Here is a 21,480-nt window from a genome sequence, read left to right as displayed (position 1 = left end):
ATAAGACCACAAAACCTAGGTTAAGTGTACCTTATACAGACCAAAACCCAATTCTCAAAACACTTATTCTATTCAGGTTTTTAATCGACAATTTGGATTAGAGATATTTAAGAAACATGCAAAGTGGCACAAACAATACACCAAGGAAAAATAGAATAAGGAAAGGCTAATTCTACGAGACATTAAAGAAATGGTATTATAAAGATACAGCAACTAAAATAATTTATGTATCAGACAAAAATAGACAGAAAATTAAAAACCATGAAAAATAGTAAATGTAGAAATTCAATATATAATAAAACTATCCTTTCAAATCAATAGGAAAGTGATAGACTATTGAGTAAGAAGTCTTAGGACAACAAATTACTTGTTTTAAAATAAATAAGTCATTATTTATTTAAAAATAAAAGATCCCTAGAAACTATCACAGATCAGAGAGGGCTAAGAAGATATGATAACTAAATATATGATATTCTGAAAGAATCCTAGAACAGAAAAAGGACATAGGGAAAAACTAGTGAAACAGAAATAATGTAAACAGTTTAGTGAATAGTCATATTCCACCATTGGTTCCTTAGTTGTAACAAAGTACCATAGTAATGTAAGATGTTAATAATAGGAAAACTGGGTGAGGAATATATGGGAACTCTGTTCAAACTCTAATTACTAAAGCCATGAATAAAACATCAGATGGCATAAATTTTAAAAAATCAAATGCCATTTTCACCCATTCAACTGACCAAGATCCAAAAGTTTTATAAATATCCAAAATTTTTATAAATAATAATGTTAAAGACAGCATGGGGAAACAGCTACTCTCAACCACTGCTGGTGGAAGTGTAATGTGGGGAAAAAAAGGCTGGAGCACAATTTGACAATATCGGTTAAGTTTTCAAATGTCATACCCTAGGATCCAGCAATTCTACTACTCAGTACGTATATGCAAGAAGATATGCACAAGGATGCTCACTGAGCATCACTTATATTAGTGAAAAAATTAGAAAATAACCTAAAATGTTCAACAAGAAAATGGTTAAACTATTTGTAAAAATGAGTTCATATTATATGTACAATGGCACATACGATATTGAGTAAAGAAAGACAGATATAAAATAATATCAGTATGATACAATTTACGTTAAGAAAAAAATATAAATGACTACAAATAGAAATAAAACATCTGGAAGAACCAAAGTGTTAACTGTAATTACCTATGTGAGAGGCCAAGAGAACTTCAGTTACCAGTGATGTTTTAGTTCTTTATACGGAGAATGTTTTCACACACTACTTGTGTAATTAAAAAACTTTTTAAATGACGTCCACAAACTTAGAATAAAGGAAATTTCACAATAAATACTATGCAGCCATTAAACAAACAATGAAAACCTACACATGCTGCTAAGTACCAATATGAAACAATCTTCAAAGTAAAGTATTAAAATTAAAGAGGAGGAGGGGGCAAGATCCATACACTGTGCAGATTATATAATCCCAAAGGATATATACAGATATATAAAGATTTGCATAAGTACAAATAATTCTTATAAACGTATAGAAGAAATTTCTAACTAGTTGTCTCTGTGGAAGAAAACAGAGGGCTAGGTGAGCAGAATGTTTTGGGGTTTAACTATATACTTCTTAGTACTGTTTTAGCATTTTACCATAGATGCTTTGTTTTTCACTATAAAAACAATTAACTAAATGTCTCACTATAAAAAAAAATAACTAAATGTCAGCTCTTGATAAGCTACAAGCCTGGGCATTTCAGACCAATTTTCTAGGAAAAGACCAGGCAGGCTCTGGGAAAGATCATTCTGCTACAGGTCACTACAACTAAGCCAGGAGTCAGCCAACTTTTTCTGAAAAGGGACAGATAGTAAATATTTTTGGTTTTGTGAGCCATACAATCTCTGTCACAGCTACTCAACTCCACCACTGTTGTGCAAAAGCAGCCACAGATGACATAAACAAACAGGTATGGCTATGTTCCAATAAAAATTTTATTTAAACAAACAGGTGGTGGGCCAGACTTGGCTTGTAGCATAGTTTGCCATCCTCTACTTTATATCACCTGGCCAAGAAGACTGATTGAAGTTTCAACCAACCTTTCCTTGCCTTTAGCCCCCTAGAAAGGAGTAAGTTAAGCTGCAACACAGATTCCCAGCTATTCACATATCTGTAAGGATTTTGCATCATGCTACTTACTTGAGTCAGGGTCCGCAGGAAAAATTTCCTGACAGATCAACCAGTATTTTCCAATAGGATAAGACAACAATATATCCCCCCCTCAATCCTTGGCCCACCTACCTCTTCTGTTTAACTTGCCCCTAATGGCTGGATATTACTTGGAAGAGCTGAATGCATGCCCTCCTGCCAAGTAATGTCCTTACATGTGGATTACATCGTTTTAACATTGCAAATCAAAGATTACAGCCTGTATACTCATCACTATAAAGAAGAGATATAATTATTCTAAAATTAAAGTTTATAGTTGGTAAATCCATACAGTACCTCATTTTGTTTTACTAGGTGTATTATCTACGGAGTATATAGAAATTAGACTTTTCAAAGTCAGATATCTTTATTAAGACTTTGTACAGCCAAGGTGAGAATTCAAACCTTTTCCTGGATAAAATCATTGTAGTGATCCTTTATGGCATAATGTCTTACTGAAATTCCCAAACAGTCATTATCATGAATCCAAGTATCCTTAGAAGACTCCATGTTCACAAAAGAATGTCAATCCTAGCCCTGGTTATACTGACAGTCACTTTTGCCCTTAGCATAGCCATAACTTCAGGAAATTTCCAGGGACGATAATCCCTAATTTACTGACACACTCAATAACTTGGCTGAGAGGGATTACATTAATTGAGGGTCTACTAAAGAATATACAGGGTCGGGGTGCCTGGGTGGCTTAGTCGATTAAGCATCCAACTCTTGATTTCAGCTCAGGTCATGATCTCATGGTTCGTGAGTTCAAGCCCCACATCAGGCTCCGCATGGACAGTGCAGAACCTGCTTAGGATTTTCTGTCTCTCCCTGTCTCTCTGCCCCTCCCCCCTCTCTTAAACTTAAAAAAAAAAAAAAAAAAAAAAAGAATATATAGAGTCAACCATCCATTCTCCCTGAATGGTGGTCTTCAAAGGTGGGGCATGTGCACCCCAGAAGGAATGTAAGAAGATACACTACGTAAAGAGGTCAATCCCAACAAAAGGATATAACAATTGAACTATTTGTGCATCTAAAACAGAAGCACCTAAATATATAAAGCAAATACTAACAGACATGAAGGGATAAATGGACAGAAATACAATAGTAGTGGATTTTAATACCCCAAATCTCATCACTGGGTGGATCATAAAGACAGATATTCAATAAGGAAACTGTAGATCTGAACAACAGACATTTGTTGTTAGGTACATTTGAATATACCTAACAGACATATATAGAACATTCTATCCGACAACAGCAAAATACACATCTGTCTCAAGTGCACATGCACCATAATGAAATATCACCTTACATCTGTCAAAATAGCTATTACCTAAAAGGCAAGAAATTACAAATTTTGGTAAGGATGTAGAAAAAAGTGCAGCATTGGTGGGAATATAAACTGGTGCAACCACCATAGAAAACAATATGGAGGCTCCTCAAAACATGAAAAACAACTACTGCATGATCCAATAATTCCCCTTCTGGGTGTCTACCCAAAGAAAACAAAAACAAAACTAATTGGAAAAGCTATATGTACCCCTATGTTCACTGCAGCATTATTTGCAATTAGCAAATAGCAGGGATATGGAAACAACCTAAGTGTCCATCAACAGATGAGTAAAGAGTGTGTGTGTGTGTGTGTGTGTGTGTGTGTGTGTGTGTGTGCGTGCACATGCATGCACAAACATGCATGCACATGCAATGGAATACTACTCAGCAATAAAAAAGCATAAAATCTGGCCGTTTGTGACAGCATTGACCTTGAGGTTTTTACATTAAATGAAATGAGTCAGAGAAAGACATTGTATGATTTTACTTAAATCTAAAAAACAAAACAAACAGAACAAAACAAAACCCCAACTCATCGATACAGTGAATAGATGGATGGTTGCCTGAGGGGAGAGCTGCTTGAGGGAGAGTGCAAAATGGGTGAAGGAGATCAAGAAGGACAAACTCCCAGTTTTAAAATAAGTCATGTAATGTACATGTAATATAAGTACATGTAATGTACAAAATGGGCAATACAGGCAATAATATTGTATTAACTTGTATGTCATGGATGATAACTAGAATTATTGATGTGATCACTTTGCAATGTATACAAAGGTCAAATCATGATGTTGTACACCTGAAACTAATAATATTGTACATCAATTACAATTCAATAAAAATAACTAAATAAATAATGGTATGGAAAAAAGTCAAGACAAAATACTATTTGTAAGCAATGAAAATTTAAAAATTTACATACAAAAAAGATACAGTAAGATGTGGGAAGAGTGTATTAGGACTTCTATTTATATTCATATTCTATCTAAAAACAAAAATTACTCTTTATTAATATTTGCTATATCATTTGGCACTGGCACCTTCACTAGTCCTATATAACCTATAATATATGGTAATTCTTCCTTGACTGAGAGTGACATCAGACAGAGAGTGGCTCCATCTTGCACCATTCTCCATATACTGCAAAGTACTGTGCTTTACCTGAGCCCAGTTAAATTAATTACAGATCATAGTACTTAATTTAAACTAAATCCTCACAAAACAGCCAAATGGCTTATAAAGATTCTTGTAAAAAAAAAAAAACAAAACAAAACCCACAGATTAAAGACTAGGAATATAAGCACAAGTGAATAATACCAGAGTTAACACCTGATTGGTTAGTGTGAGCCCACCAGCCAAAACACAAAGTAAAAAAAAAAAAAGACCTAAACAAATCCAACAAGTTGTCTCAAACCCTGAAATTACCAAGACTATTTGAAATACAGACTTATGCACATTATTGTTAAAAATTAGCCTCAGTGACACCTGGGTGGCTCAGTTGATTAAGCATCCAACTCTTGATTTTGGCTCAGGTGATGATATCACAGTTGTGAGACTGAGCCCCATGATGGGTTCTGAGCTGACAGCACAGAGCCTACTTGGTATTCTCTCTCCCTCTCTCTCTGCCCCTCCCCCACTTGTGCATGCACTCACTCTTGCTCTCTCTCAAAATAAAGAAACTTTAAAAAAAAAAAAGGTACACTTTATTGATGTGGATATAGAGAAACATGCATTTTCATGCTATTGTTAAAACTGATAGAACTTCATCAGGAAGCAATTTAGAAATATCTATCAAAATTACTAATTCACATACCCTTTAACCCAGAAACTCTTCAGGGAATTTTCTTACAGATCTATCCACAACGTACAAAAAATGACTACTTGGAAATTACTTAAATGTCCATTAACCTAGGACTGGTTAAAAAAATTAAGGTACATGTATATACCTCGATTCTATTCTGAGCTGTTCTGAAGGGGTATGATTTCCAAGACCCACTGTGAAGGGAGGAAAACAAGATGCAGAGCAGTGTTTGTTGTATGCTCCCATCTGTGGGAAAAAACTGGAAAGGGAATAGCATAAAGAGATAAAATACATAATTCCTTATATGAGTATAAGCAGAAAAAGTACATAAAATTCTGATACTCTGTCACAGGTAAATAACTTTATACCAATAACTTCGAGAAATTAGACAAATTGGGCACATTTTTTTGTGTCCAAAACTGAGCTCTTGATTGTACCTGCTCTACCAAGAGTCTTCCCCATCTCAGTACATGGAAGCTCCAACTTTCTAATCGCTGAGGTTATTTCTCCCATCCTATCTATCAGCAAATCATGTTACCTATACCTTCAAAAGACTATGGACTAGTCTAAACATGTGTCATGACTGTGGTGGTGGTTAAACGAGTCTAGATACATGTTAAAATTTGTAGACCTGTACACATACACAAAAAGTAAATTTTACTCTGTTAATTTAAAAATGATTTTTGGGGCACCTGGGTGGCTCAGTTGGTTGAGCGTCTGACTTCGGCTCAGGTCACGATCTCATGGTTTGTGGTTCGAGCCCCACATCGGGCTCTGGGCTGACAGCTCAGAGCCTGGAGCCTGCTTCTGATTCTGTGTCTCCCTCTCTCTCTGCCCCTCCCCTGCTCATGCTCTGTCTCACTCTCTCAAAAATAAACATTAAAAATACATACATACATACATACATAAATAAATATAATTTTGGGGGGGCTCCTGGGTGGCTTAGTTGGTTGGGCATCTGACTCTGGCTCAGGTCATGATCTCACGGTTTCATGGGTTTGAGCCCTGCATCAGGCTCTGTGCTGACAGCTCGGAGCCTGGAGCCTGCTTCGGATTCTGTGTCTCCATCTTTCTCTGCCCTTCCCCTGCTTATGCTCTCTCTCAAAAATAAATAAATTTTAAAAAATAAATACATTTAAAAAAATAAAAGCGAAAATAATTTTTTGGTGGTTCAGTGCTTAATTTTGGCCCAGGGTCATGATCTTGCAGTTGTGGGATTGAGTCCCATGTTGGGCTCCGTGCTGAGCATGGAGCCCATTTGGGATTCTCTCTCTCTCTCTCTCTCTCTCTCTCTCTCTCTCTCTCTCTCAAAGTAAATAAACTTTAAAAAAAAATTTTTAATTACATTTTAAATTAAATACATTTTTTTAATATAAAAGAAACCCAGAATCCAACCATTCTCACCACCATCTCTTATCTGTAGGATATTACTACAATACCCTAACTGGTCTCCCTAGTTCTCTTTTGCTTCCTACAGTAGCCAGTATGATCCTATTAAAACCTAAACCAGACATCACCCTTCTGCTCAAATTCCTCCAATGGCTCCCTGTTTCACTTAGAGAAAAAGCCAAAGTCCTTATGACATGCTATGAAGCCCAATGACAATTGGATATCCTATTTCTTGAGACTTCATTTCCTACGACTCTCCTGATTTCTCAGTCCATCACACCAGCGCTCTTGACCTCCCTGGACTACAGTAGGTGCTTCTAGCTAGTGGTCTTTGCCAATTCCTCTGCCTGAAACATTCTCCTCCTTGATATCCACTGACTAACACTCTCATCTCCTTCAAGTCTTGCTCAAATCTCACCTCTGTGAGGATTATTCTGACCACCTTACTTAATATTTAATAATGCAACTTGCCCCCCTTTTCCTCCATACCTCCCGAATCTGTTCTGATTACTCTTTACCCTGCTCAATTTTTTTTCTTTTTCCCAAAGCAAGTAGCATCTTTTAATATAATTTACTTATTTAGTGTGTTTATTGTTTTTTTCTATATCCCTACCACCAGAATATAAACTCCATGAAGGCAGGGATCTTCCATCTGTTTTACTCAGTGATATATTCCAAGTATCTAGAAAATGCCTGCACAGATTAGGTTTTCAATAAATATTTAATTGTTTCAAAAGTTGAAAGAACACTGAATGAATGAATAAAAAAAATAAATAAACAAAAGTACAAACAAACACACATGAATGGTTGCCTTTCTATTTTTTTAAATCTATTTATTTGAATTCAAGTTAGTTAATATACAGTGTAGGGTTGCCTTTCTAATTAAAGAACATTCAAATAGAGATCTGAAGGAAAGGAGAGCACAAAGCAACCATATGGGACAAAACGATTTCAGGTGAAAGAAAGAGCAAGTGCAAATGCCCTGAGGCAGGTGCATGCTTGGCGCATTCAAGTAACCACTGAGGAAAGAAAAGAAACAAGGAGTACAGGTACACGGAGCAAGTGAGGAGGGGAATAGTAGGTGATGAGGGCACTGAGGTTAATAGGAGGCCAGTTCACAAGGGTTGAAGCCTACAGCCTACAGCGCAACCTGTGGCTTATACTTGGAGTGAGATGAAAAAGCAGCCACTGGAAAGTTTCTGATCAGACTTACACGCTACTTCAAAAGCTTCCCATAAAGAAGACCCTGGTGGAGATGGACTTACAAGCACATTCCATAAGACACCAAAGGAACTAAAAGTACTAATTTTAAACTCCGCCCCCCCCGCCAAAAAAAAAAAAAAACAAAAAACAAAAAAACCAGTAAATGGGAGAAAACCCTTCAATTAACTTTATGTGGCTAATAAAACATTGAAAACAAAAACAAACAAATAAAACAGTTTGAGAAAGAAAAGTACATCTTAATCTCTGAACAAATTTTAAGTCCTGGACAAAATACTGGCAAACCAAATTTAGACAGGTATGTTAATAATACTAGCTAACATTTACTTAGCACTACTCTAAATACTGTGCATGGCTTAACTCATTTAACCCTAACCACCCTATACCGTAAAAACTATCATTCTACCCATTTTATAGGGGAAGAAACTAAGGTTCAGAAAGGCAAAGTAACTTGCCAAATTCTGGCCACAGACAGAAAGCAGAGATCCTGGATTTTAGTAATACCAATGAGATTCTGATTTCATTGCTCTGGGGGCTGGACCCAATATATTTTAAAGCAGCCAAGTGAGGCTAATGTGCAGCCAGTGTTGTGAACCACCGTTCTACATCCAGTATCTAAGGCTTCCCCCACCCTGAGAGAAATTACATGGACAAAGCTAAGGCAGATGTTTTAGTCAAGATTTAAATATGAAACAAAAAGCAGAGGTGAGAAAACATGATTTATAAGATCCTTTCCAACAGTGCAATTCTATGATTATGTGTCCCCACACTTTCTAGAATTCTAAAAGGTGTAAGATTTCATGCTACACCACCTAACAGATCCAATTCCAGTTCATCTTTGGAGAAATTTGTCTGTCAGTTTATTTCTCTGTCATGGAATGCCCAAAAAAAGAGTGTAGTAAAATATACTAGTAGCTTATAATACTAAAATTATTTTCAGAGCGAGAAACATAGCTCTGCTTTACAGAAAAGAGTAGCAAAAAGAGTGAATAATTGAAGAGGCCAACCTAATATTTTTAAAAAAGCGTAACTGGAAAATTGTTGCTGAACTGCCCAAAGACCAGCCTCCTTCCCACTCTACTTCTGTTAAAGCAAGCTGAGGCTACGAAGCGATCCTAACACTACTCTCTCCCGTATCCTGCTGTTGACACAGTAGGGTGTGGCTCTCTGTAGTCAGAACTGTGGCCACAGTGAGCGAGTTCAGCCAAAGCAACAACTGCTACCCTGCGAAGCTTAGCGGGGGCTTCTTGAGAGGGGATGGGAGGAAATACAGGCTGTCTTGGCTACCCCACCCAGCCCCAGGAAGCTGGCCTCCAGCCTCCTGCCTCATCCATCTCTCCTTCCCAAGAAGAAGCATATGCACACAGTTCCCCAAAGCAGTGGTAACAGCTATGTCGACCTAACTTCCATTTGACTCTGCAGAATTAGAACTCCTAGCCTTCAAGGAGTTGAAACTACTACAATTCCATTTCTAATTTTGGCATAGATTTTAAAGGTTTTTCTGGGAGAAGGGGATATAGGAAATAACTATTAAGTAAATTTAAAAATTGAATATTGAACTCAGTGCCTTTAAATTTGTTCTATAGGGCAAGCAATGAGCCAACTGGGATTACCACTTTCAATTCAGTGTACTGTGTCCCCAAAATGTGAGTTGATTTAGGTAGTCTCCCTACCTAAAGGGTGCTAGAGACCCAGTGGTCCAGCCACATAAAATATCCGACCATCTTCCCCCATGCTTCTCCTATCCTCTGTCTTTGCTCATACTGTCTACTCTACCAAACATGCTCTCTCCCACATCCCTTTCTGAAGCACTTCTACCCCTTATGAAAGCCTTGCTCAAACCTCACTTCCTCTAACATGTTCTCCCAAACCCCTCACCCATTCCTGTATCTCATTCATTTATATCTCTGTAATAATATGGCATCCCTGACCCTTTGTCCTTTTTAGATAACCTTGTATCTGTCTCCAACAAGAAATCAGGCCCTGGTGGACAATGAACAAGTTTCACAGATTCTTGTTCATGCCTTCCAGTATCTTATACAAAGAAGACCTTCAGGAAATATTTGTTCAACAGAACTGAATTCAAGTCACACACAGGGAAGTTGCCCTGTTGGTCTGATCCTGGTTTGCCAGGGATACAAAATGGTGTTCTTTCTTCCTCTTTACATATCTTCTTGTGTTAGCTTGCTTTGAATGTTAAATCTTTAAAATGAATTTTACTGTTTCCTTGGTATATATGGTTTTGAGAGGTTTTTTACATTGAATTTAAGTCACAAACATAAAATTCACCCTTTAAAAGTGTACAATTCAGTGATTTTTAGTTTTTATATTCATAAAGTTGTGCAATCATTACCACCATATAATTCCAGGATGTTCTCATCACCCCCAAAATAAACCCTGTATTCATTAAGGGTTACTCCCCACTGCCACTCCATCCCCAAGCCCCACAACCACAAATCTTTCTGTCTCTGATATATATGATTTTAACAAAGCCTACAGCACTCTTAACTATGGTTTTATTAAACCTTAAAGCCAAATGTTACCTTCAAAAAGAAGCAGTTTCTTATTTTATCAGAACCCAACAGAAAAATGTGATTTAACACAGTAACTTACTAAGGTATCATTTCAGGATACAAAGTAAAAACTGTTACCAGAAAAATCATCTTCCATGTTTGTGTTCCCATTTGTTTTTGTTCTGTTAAGCATTTTACTACAGAAGTATAATATACATACAGAACAGTATACGTATTGAGGGTCCACCATGGCAAGTTTTCAAAAATTGAATACACACACATAACCAACATCCAGATCAAGAAAGAACAGAATCCCCCTCCATACCCCTCTTCCAATCACTCCCCTCCTCCAAAGTGTAACCACCATCTTGACTTCTAACAGCATACATTACTTCTGCCTGTTTTTGCCTTATAAATAGAAGCAAATAGTTAACAGAACTGTTACAGTGAAATTCTATGCATGCCTTGTAACACTCACCGTAATCTTCTTGTACAAAGCCATGACATTATCATCATCGAATGGTAGAAAGCCACACATAAGTACATATAAGAGTATGCCCATACTCCAAACATCTGCCTGAGTGGGAGAAAGAAATAATTTTTTAAAAATTGAGAACATATTACAGACATATTAAGCGACAGTACACTTAACAGAATCTTCACAGAGCTGAAAAATGGTGCAGAGATCATCCAATTCAACCTGCTCGTTCTACAGACAAGGAACCTAAAGCCCAGAAAGGAAGGCTTGTTCAAAGTCACCCAGTCAATGGCAGGCCACCCAGGTAGGTCTCCCGACTTTTAGTTCAGTGCACTCTCTCCCAGTGTTGGACTGTAATGTTCAATAGAAAATAATTCCCAGTTGGCTGGGCTGGATTGGGTATGATAAGAAAGGAGATGAGGGGCGCCTGGGTGGCTCAGTTGGTTGAGCATCTGATTGGGCTCAGGTCATGAATCTGCAATTCATGGGTTCAAGCCCCACGTTGGGCTCTGTGCTGACAGCTCAGAGCCTGGAGTCTGCTTCAGATTCTGTGTCTCTCTCTCTCTGTAACCTCCCCTACTCACCCTCTGTCTCTCTCTCTCTCTCTCTCTCTCTCAAAAGTGAATAAACGTTAAAAAAAAAAAAATTAAAAAAAAAAAAAAAAAAAGAAAGGAGATGAGGCCAGGTCTCTGATTCTGAAAGACAATTCTGTAGTGCTGTTGAGGGTTATATAAACATGCATGAGGATGTCAAAACAAGCCTTAAAATTTACTACTGATAACCTACAAATGTAACTAAGCTGTGCTGTAAATTCCTCTCTACGTAAAGAAAACTTAATAAAGTTCAACGATTGACTTCTCAAATATAGAAGCTAGAAATTAGCCTGCCAGCACCAACACCCCTACAAATCTCAAAATCCCAGAAAGGAGCTTAACCTTTGTATAAGATATCCATGTGTCCCGTGAGTCCTAAGCACGAACTACTAATTCAAGTGGTATTTGGCCTTAGTCAATAATGACACGGCTGCTGACTGAGGAGAAATCACAGCTCCCACTATCACTTGAGCCTTAGGAAAATTTTAAGAGGTAAAAAGAGCAGCATTTTTTTTTTAAGGCAGGAGGGGTAGGAAGAGGAGAGAAACAAGAGTTAAAATAACCCAAGCGGCATCACATCTAAGTAATACCTATACTAAGTAACCCAAATCTAATGCCTAGTCCTGTCTACCAAGTCACATCAAATTATTAAGATCCCCCAAGTGAATGATCTACTTTCAGGCAAACACCTCATTTTTTTCTTCCCAGTTGCAGGAGGTCAGAAATTAACTATTTATGACTAAGAGATGTCAAATAATTGATCTATAAATTCAGCCTGGATAGTATGGCACCCTTGACCAGGGTGTTCAATTCAAAGCAAAAAGGCTGCACAGGAAATACTGGGCTAGCATGGCCTCATCAAATGCCACAAGAAGAGGTCAACAGAGAGGTTATATCTGAGGTTAAACAAAAAGATAAGGAAAGGAGCACCTGGGTGGCTCCGCTGGCTAAGCATCCAACTCTTGGTTTCAGCTCAGGTCATGATCTCATGAGACCATGAGATCAAGTCAGTGTAGGGGGGAGTCTGTGCTGACAGCATGGAGCCTGCTTGGGATTCTCTGTCTGTCTGTCTCTCTCTCTCTCTCTCTCTCTCTCTGCCCCTCCTTCTTTCTCTTTCTCTCTCTCAAAATAAATAAACTTTTAAAAAATTAAAATAAAAGCGGTTAAAAATGCTTTTAAACTTCTATTAAAAATTATTGGGGTGCCTGGCTGGCTCAGTTGGTAGAGCATGTGACTCTTGATCTCAGGGTCGTGGGTTTAAGCACCACATTGGGTGTGGAGCCTACTTAAAAAAAATTACCATATAATTTAGAAGAGAGAGAGAAAGAGAATGTACAGGTATGCAGTGAAGCCTCCCTCAGTTCAAATCTTGACCTGTTGTTTACCAGGTGTGTGACCTTGTGAAGGCAATTTCTGAGCCTCAGTTTCTTCAACTTCTTACTTTAATGAAATGAATAACAGTATTCACTCCAAAGGATTTTTGGATTTCATTTAAATGAAAATTATAAAAAGCATCTAGCATTGGGACGCCTGGATGGCTCCGTCAGTTAAGCATCTGACTCTTGATTTCGGCACAGGTCATGATCTCACAGTTTGTGGGTTCAAGCCCCATGTCAGCCTCTGCACTGACAGCACAGAACCTGCCTGAGACTCTCTCTCCCTCTCTCACTGCCCCTCCCCTGTGCACACGCACGTTCTCTCCCAAAATAAACAAATGTTTGAAAAAAAAAAAAAGGAAAACAATTCTGACACATGCTACAACATGTATGAGTCTTGAGGATACTGTGTGAAGTGAAATAAGCCAGTCACTAAAAGACAAATATTGTAGGACTCCACGATATAAGGTACCTAGAGTAGTCAAATTCATATAGACAGAATATAGAAGGGTAGCTGCCAGTGGTGGGAGGAAGGAAGAATAGAATAATTATTTAATGGGTATAGAGTTGCATTTTGCAAAATGAAAAGAGCTCTGGAGATTGTTTGCACCATATAAAAGTGCCTATCACTATTTCTTTTTTTTTTTTTTTTTTTTTTGAGAGAGAGAGGGAGACAGAGCATCAGCAGGGGAGGGGCAGACAGAGAGAGGAAGACACAGAACCCAAAGCACATTCTGGGCTCTGAGCTGCCAGCACAGAGCCTGATGGGTCACTCAAACTCACCAACCATGAGATCATGACCTGAGCCGAAGTCAGGCACTTAACCGACTGAGCCACCCAGGTGCCCCTAAATGTGCCTAACACTATTGAACTGTACATTTAAAAATGGTTAAGATAGTTAAAAGAAAATTAAGATGGTAAATTTTATGTAATATGTATTTATACCACAACTGAACAATAAAAGGATCTAGCATGATTCCAGGACTATAATAAATGCTCAGCAAAAGTTTGTTCCTTTTCCTATGATGCACTGAGAAGGCCACAGTATCACCTTTGTGGTATTTCTGCCAAAAAGGCATAAGCTAAATCTAATCATAAGCATCAGATAAATTCAAATTGAGATACTTTCTACAAAATAAGTGGATTCCTCACAAATGTCAAGGTCAAGTAAGATAAAGGATAAGGAACTCTTCCAGATTAAAGAAGACCAAAGGATGGGGTGCCTGGGTGGCTCAGGCAGTTAAGCATCTGACTTGTCAGGTCGGACATGTCAGGTCATGATCTCATGGTTTGTGAGTTTGAGCCCCGTGTCAGGCTCTGTGCTGACAGCTCGGAGCCTGGAGCATGCTTTGGATTTCGTGTCTCCCTTTCTCTCTGTTCCTCCCCTGCTCACACTCTGTCTCTCTCTTCTTCAAAAATAATAAACATTCAAAAAAAATTTTTTTTTAATAAAATGAAAAAGCAGACCAAAGGAGCACAGCAACTAAATGCAATACGTGATCCTGAACTGAATCCTGGACTGGAGGGAAAATATAGCTAAGGACACTAGTGGTACAATTAACAGCACGTGACTATGAATTATGAATTAAATAAGTTGTATCAATGTTAAATCCCTGATTTTGATAACTATAGTGTAGGTATAAAAGAGAAAGCCCTTGCTTTTAGGAAATATATACATAGTATTTAATGATAAAGGGGAATAATGTCTAAAACTTATTCTTAATTGGTTAAGAAAAGAGTATGCATATATACAAACATAGAAAGAGAATGAAAAAGCAAACAGAATGAAAAAAAACGCCAACAACTGTGAATAGGACTAAATGTATACAGAAGTTCCTCATTCCATATTTGCAACTGTTCTATAAGTTTGAGATTATATCCACATCAAAAATCACCAAAAGAAGTCAGTTCCCATCTTCTCTTTTTACAATTAAGTAAGTGGGCATATGTCAAGGTTTCTCCAACATAACACTAGTTCCAAAAAAGATGCAGCACATAAAAAATGGACTCTGTAGGCAAGTAAAATCAAGGCCAGCTGCTATCTGTGATGCTCCCCTCCCAGAGGATCACATTGGATGAGAACATATTAAAGATCTAGAGATGTCCTGAACTAAAAAAATTATTCAATCCAGCATTTCCTGAGCTTTTGATAACTCAACTTTGTCTTATAATACTAATATTAGCAGTATTAGTACTCCACAGAACGGAAAGGACTGACGGGCTCGCAGTAGCTAATGGTAAGTAAAACAGGCAGTGCCCAGGCCTTCTGAGCCTGGGCCTCCTGCAAAGGACTGCTGGCCTCAGATAACTACCTGGCTATGAACAAAGTCCAAGTTTTCTCAGAGCTAACCAGGAAGCATCTCTGAAAACTGAGGCTGCAACTCTGGCCTTGTGCTCTACCTGGCTGGGCTAACCAGTCTAAACTACATATTGTTTTAACACGAAAGTAACCAAAACAAGGACACCAGAAATATACCTTTGCTTCATAAGTATAATATATATTATTATATTTATTGCAAGTTATTCATTTCATGTGTTACTTTAAGTCTTACTCTCTGAATAAACTGAACTCTTTGATTAACAAGATTATTTCTTACCTTATTGTAATATCCCCAGTGCACAATGACTGACTCACTACAGGTCACCAATAAATGTATATTGATTACATACTGAATTAATCAATGAATAATTACCTCCGATCCCAGGTATGATTTGCCTTGTATTAATTCAGGGGCTGCATAAGCAAGACTCCCACAACATGTCTGAAGATGGTAATCCTTGTTACCCTGCCAACAAGAAAAAATGAAATACTCCTTAATTACAGCCCTGAAGAAATTGAAACCTTGATAAACATTCCTTTGGCACAAGCAGAGAGAAACTAGATGAAGAATTATCTCAAAGAATGAGAGACTCTGTGCAGCCAACCCCATACTATGCTATATGCATGCAAACACGTGTAGTTTACTCTTCTCTGGATTTCCAATACCACTACAACCTGGCATGAACAAAATCTTCTTCCCCTTAGCTCAATCAAGTCAGGTTCATACTCTCCTAGACATCCATTCACAAAATAATCAGCTTAACAAACATCCAAGCACCCATGTCTGCCCACTCCCAAGTACTCAAAGAAAAAGGACTATTTCTTTTCTGGACTCTATCTCCAATATCAAATCTTTACAAATACAGAAAAGTTTCTCTTTCCTTAGAGGGAAGAGAGGAATCTGCTACATAGAACAGTGCCTTAGGAGTCTGTTTCCTAGACCCAGTCGTAACACAAATAAAAAACACCTGAACTTCCAGATCTGTGAAAATGAGAATCTGCTCGACATCCTCTGCTCTCGCACAGAAACATCAAGACATAATGAACATGATACGACTACCCAACATTTGTGTAGTCCTACAACTGGCAAATGACTTGTGAAACTGCGAAATTTCATTTACAACTGCAACAACGTGCCCAGAAGTGAACTTCTCAGCAGAAAGCAGAGGCAGTCCTCTCCCAGCCAAAGCTGCTTTCTCAGATGGTGTCTGTGTGGGTCGAATCTGTGGCAGCCATAAATAAAAGCTAATGGAGTCTGTCACAAACCTTCTCCACTGCCTCCTGTGGAGAACATGACTTAAACCAGTTTATCTGCTCAAAGTATGTTTTATCTTTATACGACTGCCGATCAAAAAAATGCCAGAGAGCATTTGGCTCCCAGACACAAGGCTCCACTGACAATCTCTGAAGAGCCAAGGGAAGGAGAGGAAAATCAGAAAGAATCAGACATTCAGCCGAAGGGGCAAAATCTGCTTCCCTTTGCATTTAGCTAATTCTGATTGGGGCAGGAAATAATCATGGGACTACAAAGGGCTAAGACAGGTCTGCAATTTCAACATTCCTAATGAGTGTAGACAGCTCATTTTAGAGACTGTGAGTACCGTCATTAGAGAACTCAGGAGGAAGCCTCCAATAGGCAGTCACACAGGAGCTCTGCAGACAGCGCAGCTGGAAAGTTCAAAGTCACCTCAAAGAGAAGGTACGCTGGAGAACGCCAGTAAACTGTGGGGTGCAAATTAAGGAAATATATACCCATATACATTTAATAGTGCATATGGACTTTTTCCTTCTTCTTTTATAAGGAAAGAGGATTGCCTCTCAAAACGTAACTATTAGTTATAGAACCATTTGGATAACAAAGAATAGATTTGCACTAAATTCCCAAAACTCCTATCTAAATGAACAAAAGCTTCACCTAGTGGCAACATACTCAAACTGCAAACACAGAATCAATTCAGAATTCATGTTGTAATGACCTCATGTCACCTCAGCACTGCAAATTCTCTCACAGCACATCCATGGGGGCTTCAGCAGGGCCAACCCTGGACCTAGAGCAGTGGTTCTCAATCTTGGCTACCTATTCGAATCATCTAGAGAACTTCTAAAGGGGATGCAATTTAACATTCTTCTCAATGGATGCAACCACGCTCAACAAAGGCTAAGTGGAAGCCAGTGCAAGATAATACCTTAAAAAGGTATATTTACAAAGGAAATAAATACATTTTTATTTCTGTACTTACCTTGGGTTTTGCACAGAGACCAAAGTCAATCAGTTTTAATTTATGATATTCATCAAACAACAAATTTTCCTGGGGAAACAAAGATATTTTCATAACTGTATATTGACTTCCTTATATCACATCCTACCTGAGCCATTTCTAAAAACAGTTTCTAAATGAACAAGATTTTTTTTTCCACATATAAGACATTTATTTCCTGAGTATTTCCCATAGTAAGTTTTTAAAAATAGAAAGTAAACTTGAGTATTCTGTGGGACTTTATTCAAGGAGTGACACCTTTTGGGGGGGGAAATACTTTATACATTATACAATATATATATATATATTCAGGACAAAAGCAAACATAAAAAGTACAAAAATAAAAAGATACAAACACAATATATTTTGGTTGGAATTTCAGAGATTTTTTTTTCCTCTCTTTCCCTTTACCTCAACAGTTATGAATACTTCTGAAGCAGCATATATTGCTGCACTTTTGATTTTTGGTTGTACAGTTAATGAACTTGAGAGTCTGGATGACTGGGGATCATCTATTTGGCCTTCCCATTCTATTGTTTCTTCTTTGATGAATAAAGGTTTTCCTGGGGTTTGGCCAATAAGGTTACAGACGTCTTGAGCTTTGCACCACACGTTGGCAATAAGACAGGCCTGCCATCTTAGATATTCAACAGAAGCTGGAGGATGATGCAAATGGAACTGGCTGATGACAACAGAGCTATCTAGCTTTTCACTAACAAAGTTACAAATATTTTACACTTTTCCAAATTCAGTAAATGTAACGCAGACCTCTGCTTCCATAAAATAAGCACTTTCCACTCTTCTAAAGCCCTCTGTCACAGTTACATTCTCTGCCTGCAGGCCCTGCTGCTGGAGGCTCTGTGTGATGCAGTCCAGGCAGCAGCAAAACCAATAGATAAGATTTAAGATCGTTTATACCAAGCAGCCTGGGAACAACAGAATGAAAATCACTAAAAAAGAATGAAATGACAAGAAGTAAGGAAAGGGAAAGAGGAGGAATGGCGAGAACTATTCTGCTTCCCCTTGAGACACTTCGGCATAAACCATCCCCTCTGTGGTACCCTGAGATTCAACTACAAGCAAACACAATGTGTGCCAAACCAAAAGAATGAGCTCAAATCGGAGGGCTGTGTATAAACAGAGGCAAAAGGAAAGTAACATTGCCATGTTTTGTCAACCAATTCTAGATTCCTGGCCCTAATACCAAGTAACATAAAATCCATGTTCACTACCATCCATATTAGTCAGAGCCTGCAGACTTAAAAGTATTTGCATTTTTATTCTGTCCTTGAAAATTAGTGTCTGTTCATTCCATTGAACTATTCCTCTCTGAGATGTAATGGAATTAAAATTAAAGGAAGATGAGGTTAGGAAAAGAGTATTAAAGGGAAAATACTCTCAATGACAATATTCTCAAAGAAAACACTCAAAACTCTTCTTTCCTAGAGATAAAATCCTGAAGTTTATATTCCCCAGTTGATTACAAAGACATTCATAACGTCACCCACAACTGACATACAGAATATCAACAATTAGGTAGATCCAAAAAAGCCTACCGGCAATCAAAAGAAAAGAAAGAAAAGCGACACATTATGAGTGGAACAAAAAAAGAAGCAAAGCCAAGATAGACCCTAAACAGAAAGAACCTGTAAAACACTAGTAAAAACTGGTAAATGACGTTGAACTCTCAGGTGAGCATCTGTGATAGTCACTTACCGGTTTGAGGTCCCTGTGAGCATAACCCTGGCTGTGCACGTAAGCAACTGCAGATACTATCTGACGGAAGACAACTCGGGTCTCCTCCTCGGATAGGCGATCCTGGGAAATTATGTAGTCAAACAGCTCTCCTCCGGGGCAATACTTCAATAACAACAGAGGCATGCAGGTATGATTACTACTGACAAAAATCACTTCAGAGGAATTAAAACAAAAAATTATACTTAACTCAGAGATATCTTTAATTCAACTTATAGGCAAGGGAACCAAGTGAAGAATAGTCAAAAATACACTGTCACGATCAAACAGGTCAACAATTACTCCAGGACACAGAACAACAGCTCTTGGTCTCAAGCAGTTTGATGACCAGTAAGTAGAAGTAGAACCAACTAACACTGTGATTTTTTTTTTTAATGTTTATTTTATTTTTGAAAGAGAGAGAGCACATGCACACGCAGGCAGGGGAGAGGCAGAGAGAAGAAGACAGAGGATCCCAAGCAGGCTCTGCACTGGCAGCACAGAGCCCAAAATGGGGCTCAAACTCATGAACTGTGAGATCATGACCTGAACTAAAGTCAGATGCTTAACAGACTGAGCCACCCAGGCACCCCCTGACACTGTGATTTTTAAGTTCACTCAGGGTTTTATATTTTTATAGCAAAGTATTAAAACCCATTCTCATCTTAATGCACTCATATTTAGTGTAGTTCCCTAAAACAAAAACAATTTTAAAAAAGCACAATTTTTTAAAGATTTTTTTAAAGATTTTATTTTTAAGTAATCTCTATACCCAATGTAGGCCTCAAACTCACAACCCCAAGGTTAAGAGTCACATGCTCTACCACCTGAGCCAGCCAGGTGCACCCTAGAAGCAATTATTGCTTTTCCATCCTGAAGACCAGAGATTTTTAGTCTGTACCAGAAGGAACCCAGTTCTACAGAGGTTCATAAGAAGCTACAGGAGAAGAGGTACCAGAATATTAAGTTCTAAGCTTTCCATCCCGTCTCCAGAGCAACTCTACCTTTCTGTAAACTGGGGTTTCCCTTCAAGATTTCATTTCACCTTAGCAGTACCAATTAAAATCACAGATATCTATAGCTTTTGACCTCATAGTTCCACATTTAGAAAATGTTCCTACAGATATACTCTAACATCAAAAGCGATACTCTTTGGGAGTGCCTGGGTGGCTAAGTCGGTTGAGCGTCAGACTCTTGATTTCAACTCTGGTCATGATCCCAGGGTCATGGGATCAAGTCCTGTGTCAAGCTCCATGCTGAGTGTGGAGCCTGCCTGGGATTCTCTCTTTCTCTTTCTCTCTCTCTCTCCCCGCCCCCCCCCCCCACCCTGTACCCCTCTCCTCTGCTCCTGCCCTCTAAAAATAAAACAAATCTTTAAAAAAGGATACACTTTCAAGATTATCCACTGCAGCAGTATTGTTTCGTAACAAAGCCTGGAAACAACCCAAATATGCTCACACTATTTAAATTCCATTATAAAATGGAATTCTATGCAGCCATAAAAAAAAGGAAGCTCTTTACAAACTGATATGAAACAATCTCCAGTATTAAGTGAAAAAGCAAGATATAAAAGAGTATACATTGATACAGTGACTTGCAAAAAGCATTATGCTGAACAAAAGAAACCAAACACAAAAGAGTACAGACTGTATGATTCTATTTATATCAAGTTCTACAACAGGTAACACTAACCTATGGTGACCAAAATCAAATCATTGGTCATTGAGAAGTACAGTGGGCAGGTAGGGTTATAGGGATTAACTTCAAAGGGTCAGGAGAAAACTTTCGGGCATAACGGGTACGTTTTATCCCTAGGCTAGGGTGGGAAGTACATAAGATGTCTACCTTTTTCAAACTGTATACCTAATGTGTGCATTTTAGCATATAAAAATTATACCTCAATTTTTTAAATGCTATCCAATAAGATTTATACAAACAGCCTACTTTATATACACAAATAAAGAAATGCAAAATGAAGTGAAACAAAAACATTAAAAACCTCTACAAATATACACAGATGGTCTCCAAGCTAAAATGTTAAGTGCATTAAAAAAAAAAACAAGGTACAGAATATTATAGTAGGCAACCACTTGTGTGACAGAAACTAATAAGCCACCTATATATATATAGGTGTGTGTATATTTCTATATATATGAAAACACACAGATGTACGTATTCACACACACCTAAAATACACGTAGGGATTTGTATGTAAGTACAGTTGACCTTTGAACAACACAGGGGTTGGCGG

At 38.0% G+C, this 21,480-nt stretch overlaps 1 protein-coding gene and 1 pseudogene across 8 annotated transcripts in view; both read right to left on the bottom strand.

Annotated features, from left to right (window-relative positions):
* MELK (maternal embryonic leucine zipper kinase) overlaps positions 1-21,480 on the bottom strand; it is a 130,165-nt gene that overhangs the window by 95,102 nt on the left and 13,583 nt on the right. For all 8 annotated transcript variants that reach the window (XR_006196037.1, XM_042913774.1, XM_042913775.1 and 5 more), the window contains exons 5-8: positions 19,212-19,355; positions 17,478-17,546; positions 15,611-15,703; positions 10,949-11,047 (exon numbers count right to left, since the gene is read on the bottom strand). Coding sequence is in view for 7 of the 8 variants with exons in the window: in XM_042913774.1 (XP_042769708.1) it covers positions 10,949-11,047; positions 15,611-15,703; positions 17,478-17,546; positions 19,212-19,355 (405 nt within the window). In the remaining variant the exon portion in view is untranslated. The remainder of the gene's footprint in view (positions 1-10,948; positions 11,048-15,610; positions 15,704-17,477; positions 17,547-19,211; positions 19,356-21,480) is intronic.
* Positions 17,874-18,380, bottom strand: LOC122205497 (annotated as a pseudogene).

Source organism: Panthera leo, chromosome D4, assembly GCF_018350215.1.
Source record: "Panthera leo isolate Ple1 chromosome D4, P.leo_Ple1_pat1.1, whole genome shotgun sequence".
Lineage (NCBI taxonomy): Eukaryota > Metazoa > Chordata > Mammalia > Carnivora > Felidae > Panthera > Panthera leo.
The sequence above is the reverse complement of the archived record's forward strand: the minus strand, read 5'-3'. Positions and strand labels throughout refer to the sequence as shown.